We start from the raw sequence: 10,940 nt of genomic DNA on the forward strand, positions 1-10,940 counted from the left end.
CTCCAGCTTTTTGTCCTGTAAATAGCCTCACTAAAGTCATTACTTTTCTTAATTGGGCCAGTTCAACATGTTTTCTCAAAGCCTTAAGTAGTTTATGATTCAGAGACATAAGCACTCAGGACTGTTGTTTCCCATTGGCCTTAGGGCAACAAGCCTTCTTCGCCATAATGAGAAAACAGGATGACACCTGTATTACATTTTTTCAAGTTTTCTGCATACAGCAGCAGACAGCAACTTGCCTTCTCCAATGAGCTGAATAGTATTCATCTTAATATATCCTGGAGGTCTAATCTAAGATATAATAATAGACAGCCATTTTCCTTTTCGAACCTCTCCAAAGACACCACAGGGTTAAGCAGGGAGATGGGGGGGTGATAGTTAAAGGGTGCACCACTAGGACACTGACAATGTCCTTAAAAAGAGTTCATCCCCCCTCACTGATTCCCATAGCATCCATGTGATTTGAAATTGCACATGAATGACTTGCTGACAAGCTTGGCAGCAAACAGCTGGAGTTTTCTGGCCTTCAATAGCCTCCATGGATGATATTTGCTGTACAACTGTAACGCAATGTTTCGGGCATGTTGAAGGGAGTCGGAGGCAATCTAGTATGATTGAACGGAAACAGAGATCCCATCTGGGGATCCATTCTTATGATTTACTGGGACAAGAAATTCCATGTAAGTAGAATGAAAAGCTTTGACTCATATAAATGCAATTCAATCCCCTTGTCCCGCTTGTTTTGACAAAGATGAATGGTTGGCTTTAGTGGACATTTAATCAAGGCTTAAAGATACAGAATGTGTCACTGTGTGTGCCAGCAGACCACTTTTGAAGATAAACATGAGGTTTGGATATTTTAGCTAATGAAATCGCATCACTTGATTTGTCACTTTGAAGTTAGCTGTCTTACACCTTAAAAAAAACAACCCTGATGCAGCACAACGAGCTCTGATTTCATTCTATCATAATGATGAACAAAATCACAAACAAAGGCAGGACATCGATCCAGTCCAAATAGGCTCTGACACCACCGTCCAGCTCATTTTAATCAGAATGGACGATTCCTCGGAGCCCCCTGCACGCTGGACTTTGCTTTGTCACCTGCACGAAGACACGATGGAGACAGCAGATGTGTGGAAAGCTTGAATGTGCGATGCGTCGGTGGCTGTGGCAGGACCTTTCCGTGCCTCTCTCTTATTCTTTGGCAGGACCAGGAGCCCCTGCGTGGGGGCCACCCCCTCTGACATCAGCGGGGCCCCGCAGCCCTGGGAAGTTGAGCATGTGAGCTTCCCCAGGTCATTAGGGAGAGGCTTGAAAAGACTGTCACCAGGAAGGAGATAAGCCGCGAGGGGCGCAGTAATAAGGCCCTGAATAATAGCCCCTCTGTAGAGAGCCACTGAGGACACAGACCCAGGGATTAAAGGGAGACTGAAAAGGAGAAAGTCAATGGACCTCCACAAAAATATGAACCAGAGTGCCGGTGAATGGTGGCGGTGGTGGTGGGGGCGAGTTATCAGCATTCTGGGGGCTCCTTCTCTGGGCCCCATCAATCTCAAGGAAGAAGGGAGGTGTTCTGTGTTGGGAGTCTCTTCCTGGATGAGACTGGCTATTTTTAAGGGAGGTTTTTTCTGCTGTGTTGGCATGTAGCATATAAGACACCGCACAGAACCTTATTTCACACGCACTTGCTGACCCAGCGGTTCCGTGAAGTCACGCTTGAATCTCTGAGTTGCTGTGCAGCAGCTTTTCTCCTGCAACTTGCATGTATCATATTCCTATAACAGAGTCTGGTTAATATGCATGCATGTATGGTAGACGTTAAATTCTGTCCACATCTTGTAAGAGAAACTTTGCTTTCTACCACAGCTTATCAATATCTGCTACCTACATGTATATAGTGTTGTATAGGATATACAAAGCTCTGGTACAACCGTGTATCTAGTGTGAAATCTAGAATGGAAAAGTATTCTCTATTGAATTATCTCTGTCAGATCCAATTATGACCTTAAGTGGTTCAAAGCTATGTCTACTTCGTGCTTCCAACATATCCTGTAACAGGACAGTTGGTGTTACAAGTGGAAGTCAGTATTCATTCATTGTTTTCTTAGGCTGAAAATTGCTTTGCTACCTTGGGACCTGTTCCTGGTGTCGTATTGATCACCAAAGTGTATTCAGATTGTCAGACAATTTGGCCAACTGCACTCTCGGCTGCATGGATCGTAACACAAAGCTACAGGGTAATTCGGCTTCATGCCAAGTAATGGAGGGAAAGGAAACCTCACAAAGCTCTCTAATCTGTTAAAGGAAATTCAATTTTTTTGGGACACCCAATGAAATGTACTAAAACAGTCAGGGGTCTATTTGTGAATCGCTCTTGGGGAGGTTGCTGCAAGTGATGAATTGCCAAGTAATTAGGTCATTCCCTTCAATGCACACTATCTGAATCAATTTCCGATCTCACCGCAGTGCTGTGCAGCTTCCCATAATGTGAGCCACATTGTCAGAAACCGGGAACAGTAATATGAAGCAGACACGTGAGGCTGGACTCAGGTGGGCCCGTTCCCATCTGTTGGAGCCATGAGGACTCTGTCAAGACTGCCCTTCCACCCCACAGCGCTCATATGACAGAAAATGACAAAGTCAGACATAAACATCCTCTTTTAACTGACTAATATCCAAGCAGTAGACATATACAACTAGACCTTTTGCCTGGCTTTGTGATTCCTGCACTTACACACAAACCCCACAAAATGCAACTATTTCAACACACACCTTCTATGGTTACCCAGTTCTGAAGTGCAAAATGACGGCTGGCCCACAAGTGAAGGCTGCTCCTTTCACTCCAACACTCCAGTCCAAGAAGTCTGTTAGCAGAGGCCCTCGATACTCAACCTCTCTCCTCACCCCACTGTCACCTCCCACACAGCTGCTTGCCGCCACATTGTCCCCCCATCATTGTCAATGTCACTGTCACCACCATGCACAACATGCGCCCACCCTACTGCTAACCTTTCCTCTCACCAAGCCTGGCCCCTGGGGTTTTAGCTGTCGATTGTTCTGGGACATGGCTGTGGAGCTGAGTGGCAAATCAAAGCCTGCTCTACCCACAGCAGGATACCCCTTCGACTCTGGCCACGGCAACCAGGCTTCATTGCCTAGATCTCTGCTTTTAGGAACCCTGCCACTCCCCCCACTCCCCAGCCACAATCCCTGGCCAGGAGCGAGCTCAGAGAGACAGGCAGGTCTGTGAATAGGCAACAAAACTGAATGGGCATTTCTTCAGGCTATGCTAATGGGTGGTCCTTTTACCTCGGGATTGGACTGCATGGAAGCAGCCCAGCCAAAAGAGCTCTCATGCAATGTCACCTCGAACAATAATCGGCAAAGGAGCTCCAGAGTTTGGACTTCCTGCAAAGACATTTACTTTGCCCCGTTTCTTTTTGTTAAAGGGATTTTCAAAGGCAGTTCTTGCTGAGGAAGGAAAGCTGTCTTGAACTCAACCCCCTCGGCTTTTCTCTCTTTCACCCTTCCTCTTTCTCTTCTCTCCCTGTCTTTGTTTGCTCAAGAGGTGTCGTGGATAAAGGTGTCTTTAACTCACAAAGCTTTTACCTGAGAATTTGTCCATCACTCACTTGCCACTTGTCCAGTTGGCTTAAGCAGAGTAATTTGTACATTCGCCGTCCCCATTGGTTTGTCGTCAGTGTTTCTTCAGCAATAGATTTTCTTTTAAACACAATATGGTGGCCTCAGTCCAGCGGGAAGAGTCCATGTGAGGTGTTGTGCGTGAGCTTCGGTGCAGGTGAGCATGCTTTCTGAGGCTTGTGTTGTGCAAACAGAGGCTGTCGAAATGCAACAGGGCCTCTGAAGGAACCACACCAGACAGATCTATGTCTGTCATCTCATTGTGGGACACACACACACACACACACACACACACAAATGCAGAGCGCTGACACCGGATGTAAAGGTGCCTTTGATCAGAGTTTCTCTCAGATCTTGAGATCTTCCCTGCCATTTAGACCTGTTTACACAACTTCAAACTCTTAACTAGCAGAGGGACAATACCTGTAACACCCATTTAAGAAGGTGGGGAAGATGTATAGTGCAGGACATATTTGGATAGGTTTTACCTGAGCTTGTCTTGTTTGTCCAGTATTTAGTTCATCATTATTGCTGTTATGTTCTTGTGTTCTGTCCTAGACGCCTCCTTTTTACTCTTCTAGTTCCTTTCCTCCAACATGCTCTTTGTTGCTGCATATCTCAAGTAACTGTACTATCTATCCCACAACATCTTCCTTGCTTTTATACATTACATTTCTGCAAAACAGAGACAACATGATGAGACATGCAGTGCATCATGGACCTAATCGTGCTTAATAAAGATTCAAAAGTGTTTTCCCGAGCTGCAACGCTCAGGTGGATGCCGCTGAATGTACAACATTTGAGGTGGATGGACCGGGTAGAAGCTGTGATGACCACGTGCTGAGCTCTTACAGCAGCCTTTACAGCCCCCTGATGGGGGTGGTGGGCTAAATGAAGACCACCTGGACTGAGGCTAATCCCCCCAAACACTATCCTCCTCCCCAGGACCGCTTCATGGACTCATGCCACAGGATTTACACAGTTTTGGATTTGAAACAGGCCTCTGAGTTTGTTTTTTTTTCTCTTTTGCTTGGAGAATGGATGGAGGTACTGAACTTTTTTTTCCCGTAAGTCGCCGATGCCATGAACCTGCTGAAGGTCATAGCTCATGCATACTGCAGAACAGTGTGTTCCATTGGAGTTAGACATGAGTGGGTTTGTCATGATAAAATGTTTCAAACTTTCAATTCTCAGTGCCTGTTTTGGATTAAATGTTTGAAATATAAAAAGATTGTTTAATAAAAAAAGGGCAAATGGTTCATGTTATCGAACTGTGCATCTACTGTACTTTCTACTTCCACATTTGCACAAGTTCCACGTTGATAGCTGTTTGGTTTTTGCCAAATCATATCTCTTATCAAATCACGGGACTTTGTGATACAAATTGTAAATCAGAATGAATGCGTAGAGAATTAAGGTCTTCATTGTAGCGGTATTTGATCAAGATAAGATTTGTGCATGCAGCGTCTTTTGAAGTTGCGTAAGAGATAGTAGCCTCAAACAATAATCTGGCGTCAGATTTTGACTTTGTTGCAAACACAAATCACACACATCTGTACTGTGCACAGACAACATACACACACACTCACACAGATAACATGATTAAATAAGCTACGGAGACTGCATGTCTACATATATTTTAAGATAAGGTGAAAGTGGACAGCCGGATACCAGGTGCTGCACCCATTTCCTCTTGGCTGCAGGTAGTCTCAGTTTTGAAGTCAGGAAACAAAAAGCGGAATGGAGACAGATTTTGAACCTTTGATTCAAAAGTTTTAGAGAGCTGATTGTCATTTCTGTGGTGTAAGTAGTGACAAAAAAGATGCCTGTGCCCAACAAACTTCCAATTTCGGTAACACCAGACCACCAGATTTTGAGATCTAGCAAAGCCATCTCCCTTTGTCTGATTGCCACTTTTGCCCCCAACAAAAGTGATGGAAATAATGAAATTTTTCACTAAAGTCATGTCAAAATCAGAAATATACAAGCAATAAAAATGAATGATGGCTGAATGCCATTTAGTTCATCCAGTTTCAGAGTCCTTGTATTGTGTAAGCAGCCTCACTGTCATGGCTTACTGAGACACGCGTTGTTAGTTCCACCTGTGCTTCTCCTACTTGAATGTCTGCTGTGAAAAAAAGGTATTGCATGAAAACAGTCTCCTATTCAGTAGCATGACAAAGCCACCATTACTTAAATGTCTGTCCAAAACAGTGGTCACACCACAAAGTGACATTTGCTCAGCCTTCGTTGTATAGTCAGAGCCGGAAACTCATGGTGAACTTGTTGGTGAATGCGGCCCACAGGTGCTAGTCAATCACAATAACCTCTATTTCCTCTCTTTTGTTCTACTACCCCTTGGCACTTTTACCATTGTGCCACATGTAGTTAAATAAAATTATTTGAAGGGGAAAATAAAGCTCCCTAGTCTTACGAATACACTAATGGTGTGCAAAATTCAAGCGGCAACCTCCGTGGCTTGGAAATGAAGCCAGTGTGGAAGTGCCAGAAAACTGTAATCCCTTGAGGCTGGCCCATATTAAAATGCCCAACTTCACAGCAGCGAGGCCTTTGGTAGCAATTTGGGGTTCGGTATCTTGCCCAAGTACAATTCAACCTGCAGACTGGAAGAGCAGGGGGATCGAAGCGCCGATCATCTGATTAGTGGACGACCCACTCTACGTCCTGAGCCCCTGGCTTGGTCAGTAATGGGGCAATAAGTTCACACAGTTTATTCAAAAGACAGATTTGTACCTTTGTCATAACTGTGTACAAACCATTGCTGCTGCTGTAGTGAATGGTGTGGTGGCAATACAATTGGAACGAAATGGTGTGTTCAACTGTTGCCTATTGTCCTTGACTCACTCAGACACACACACACACACACACACTGTACTCACAGAGCAGCAGTGGGACTTGAACAAAGTGACTGTCGCAGTGCGCAGTGTGAAATCTCAAGATTTACTATCATGGAGCATTCTAACAACACTAATTTTAGATGTCCCATTATCTCTGAGGCCAGGTTATCTATGGCTGAAAGTTCCCTGGGCCCTCTAAAAGTTGCCATCTTTCACTCAGGGAGAACCAGGTCTTCATCAAGGGACACCTCGGCACACTGAAACCCTTCTTTGATAGAGTCAGCTCAAGCAGAGATTGGACACAGTGTTTTGTGTGTGTGCGTGTAGGTGTGTGTGTGTGTGTGTATGTGTCTTTGTAAGGACCAAAAAAACACTCACAAGACAAGCAAGACATTGACAAGTCAATGATGGATTATTTCTAGGACAGAGATTATCTTTAGGGCTAGGATTTCCACTGGGATTACGATTGTGGTCCGGTATTATGATTAGGATTAGTCTTGGTGTTTGGAAATAGAGGTAATGTTTGGGTTTAACTGAAGAAATAGTTTCACTTTTTTTGTATTTTGTACAGATAATAAATCACAGAGCCATGTTTACAGTCTTTATTGTCTTTATGCTAAGCTAAGATACATATTTAATAGATAGGCATGAGAGTTGCATCAATCTACTCATCTAACGCTGTCTGGAAAAAAGCAAAAAAAGAATATTTCCCAAAATGTCATACTACTCCTGCATGGTTTCAGGGTAATACCTTTTCTGACCATGTGTGCGTGAGTGTGTGCACAACACCTCTGTGCTACGAGAGCCTAATCCTGCTGTTAGGGAATGAAATGAGGCGAAAAGCAGAAGGATCCTTTGTAAGAGTGTAGAATAGCAGTGAGCTCAGTGGGTGTGTAAAAGGATGAGCCGTGCTTTAGACAGATCGACACCGTTAAAGCCTACAGATGATCTGCCATGCCATGCCTCATGTACAACTGGTGGCCTCCATTAATTCCTGATCATCATATATATCCTTTGAAAAGGTCGTGAAACCGATGACTGCTTAAGTTTATAATTTAAGAATTTTATTTCATTTTCTTCATTATTTTGGTACAGAAAATAAAAGCTGCTTTGGCTGGTGTTTAATTTACAATCACAATCAACTTACCTCAGCCTGGGCTATTTTGAATTTTGCTGTAGTCACTTTGCAGCTTTTTATAGTTGAATTACTACCCCTCAGGCTTTGTGTGCACATCCCAGGTGCCATGTTAAGCAATTTTATGTGTCTCAAAACAACATCACACCTTATTTCCACACTACTTTTTTTATTTTATTTAATACAGCATATAAACTGGACTGTAAAACAGAGTGTAAATGCACCCTGGTGACTCGACTGCAAATGATCTGGTTAATGTCGAAGTAATGTACAAGCACATGTAGTTCACAGATTTAAACAACAGAAACACGATAGAAAATAATATAACTGGAGGATTGAAATGAGCATTTGAATACAAACATGACATGAAGGTTGCAGAATTCATCTGGTCTGTGGAGTAATAACACCATAGGGTTGTTCAACAGCTGCCAGGTTAAGGGAAGCATAAGTGTCCATATCTTCACCACATTCCTTCTCTTGACCTTTACCCCTGCAAATGTTGAAGAAATATAAATAAAGTAAGTAAGTAATCTGTTTTGAGGCAATCTATACCAATTTTGAGGAACTTGTTGAATATATGTGCATGGCCGGTTGTTTACAGCATTATATGTTTCACATTCTTACCAGTTGTGAGTGGAGATGATCAGGATGGCGAGGAGGACCAGGTTCATGCTTAAAGACACACCGGTGATTATCCAGGGATGGACTGCATCACGCATGGGGTTCGATGTCAAGCCATCTAAAAAGAATGAGCTCCATTCAAACATTTTCCAGTCTAATCGATATCTAAACCAAAATGTAGCTTTCAAGCAAACATGTGCTGGTATAAAGGCATCTGATCCGTCATTTTAATATTAACAAATGTAGTAATAACTTAAACAGATGAAAACAAATCTGAACTTTTTGAATGATGTAAAGTCTTGTTCTCTCACACTCAATCTTTGTGTGGTTTTGAAGTGGAATATCCATCACAGCCTGACCCAGATCATTCGTGCTGATGCAAGTGATGGGGCTGTAGTGGTCAGCAGTAGGCATGGTGATGATGCTGTGCACTGTTTGGATGCTGCTCGTGCTCGTGACTGAGAAGTCTGTGAGAGAGGCCAAAGGCCATGTGATCGGCGGCAGGGGATTCCCTTGACTGATGCACACACAGTGCAGGAGCTCTCCTTCAACAATGCAATGGGAACCATTTAGGATTTTGGGAGCAGCTGAAAGAAAGAAAGAAAGAAAGAAAGAAAGAAAGAAAGAAAGAAAGATGAGCACTGGAAAGTTGTATTTCATATGACTCAAATGAAACACTGCAGTGTACTTACATTTCACAGTTAAGGTGACAGTTTTTTCAATAATGGTGTCATTATATTCCACCACACATGTGACGCTGGTGTTGTGGTCATCTGCTTCAGCGGCGATGTATAGAATAATTTTATCATCTCCATTATTCTCATACACTGTCACAGATCCATTAGACTCTGTCCATTTGAAGTACATTTTTGTTCGATTAATGCATAAACGTGGAGCGTCACATTGCAGCCAGGCAGTTTCTCCCTCCTTCATGGTTAAATCCATCACAGTTGGTTTCTGGGTTGGTGCTGCGAACAATCAAGTCATCATTTCAAGAGCAGCACACTTGAAGTTTTAACATATCACAACAAGATTTGTTACTCACCAGAAATTGAAATCCGAACCCTCTCTGGAAAAACGTACTGATTACTTTGCCATTCCAATTTGAAGCCGTATTCATACGTTCCATGTGGCAGGCCCTTTATCTTAAACATGTTTTCTGTCACTTTATCTCTATGGTAAAATTTTCTTTTGATTATATTCTCTGGATCTTCTCTGAACAAACCCACTTTATATGGGAATTTAACTTTGTTTATTGGGTAGGTGAAACTAAATGGGATCTGAATGCATCTGCCAAATTCCACTTCGATGTCTGTTCTCACATTGATTGAAAACTCTGCGTCGTTTGGAGTTTCTGCCAAAAAAAAAAGCAAGATTACTTAAGTTTCCAAAATTCCATTTAACGAGGGTTGTATTTGTTTATATTTGCTGTATTTTAAAATTCTGTCAAACCTTGATGGCAACTGCTGGCCATAAAAAAGAAGCAGAGAACCAGTGAATCGATCAAAGTCATTCTTGAGTTTTGGAGGAACTGTGGAGCAAATGACACGTTACTTGATCTATGGAAAATAATAAAAAGCTTATATATTTTCCCCCTTTTTTCTCTACATTTTTAAATATGCATTACAATTATAATTAACGGACTCACCCTTCAGTCTGCTGCCACAGCTGTTTGTCACTTTTTGGTCTGCGTTATCTGTTTTTTAGGAGTTCGATGGCAATTTCCTTTTTGTTTTCTGATGTCAGTACAAAGCATCAAACCGCTAAAGCTTGCGCAAGTCAAAATGTGTTCACACCATTTTTTAATGGTGCAATAGGGAGGGGTCATTAGCTGGAAAATGTCATCATGTTACAATCTTTCGCAGGAATGCAAATATAGAACTTACTCCATCATAAAAACATGTAAAATGTATCTATAAGTTGGACCAAAATGTTAGAGTTTACCAAGATATCAAGACTTATTTCTAACTGCAGCTATGAAACAGAGGAAGTCAAACTTTCTTTTTTAAAACATTTCCTATTTCAGTACCTTTATAACGTAAAAGTAAAACAAATTTTATCTTCTAATTCAGATACCGTGAATTAGAATATATAATGGACTGAAATGTAACTGGTAGACTAAAGGACAAATCAAGAAGTATCAACCAAATCAACAGGTTAATAATATAAGTAATTTAATTATCAATAGCTTGATTTCCTTTTTGCTTTTGGTTGATGTCTAACACTGGAAATGCTAGCAACAAGTAAACATCAACATCATTGTGTCATATGTATTTATGGGTGTGAGTTGTTTTTGTGTTCTGCATGTTGAAATCTATGTTATACACAACACATTAGCCAACCAGCACTTGCTTCCGTTGAGAAGTACTCATTTCTCAGAGGAAAAGGTGATTATTTGCACTGGTGGCAACATGCATTTTGTTGTTTACATAAAAATATGAGAAGTACTAGATCTGGTGTAACAATAACACACAAAAAGGGTTACTGGACCCAGAATGAGCTGACTTTTAAAAAGAGAATCACCATTTCACATTCAGTTTAATAAAGAACTAAAACCTAGTCCGTGTCCTGAAAACTAGCCGTCCAGTCAGCAATCACAGATTTTCTCTAGTTAAGATCATCCTTTGGGCATCCATGATGGAAGCAGAAAACACTCACGCCAGACTCTGATTGGATGGTGT

At 42.0% G+C, this 10,940-nt stretch overlaps 1 protein-coding gene across 1 annotated transcript; it reads right to left on the reverse strand.

Moving 5' to 3' along the window:
• Positions 1-7,385: 7,385 nt before the first annotated feature.
• LOC109141613 (neuronal growth regulator 1) lies at positions 7,386-9,987 on the reverse strand. The gene is made up of 7 exons (XM_019272635.2): positions 9,908-9,987; positions 9,712-9,790; positions 9,305-9,613; positions 8,952-9,227; positions 8,571-8,846; positions 8,263-8,377; positions 7,386-8,128 (listed from the first exon to the last, which is right to left on the reverse strand). Exons 2-7 carry the CDS (start codon positions 9,770-9,772, stop codon positions 8,020-8,022), a joined length of 1,146 nt encoding a protein of 381 aa, XP_019128180.2. The 5' UTR covers positions 9,773-9,790; positions 9,908-9,987; the 3' UTR covers positions 7,386-8,019.
• Between the last annotated feature and the right edge of the window lie 953 nt (positions 9,988-10,940).

Source organism: Larimichthys crocea, chromosome XXI (assembly GCF_000972845.2).
Source record: "Larimichthys crocea isolate SSNF chromosome XXI, L_crocea_2.0, whole genome shotgun sequence".
Lineage (NCBI taxonomy): Eukaryota > Metazoa > Chordata > Actinopteri > Sciaenidae > Larimichthys > Larimichthys crocea.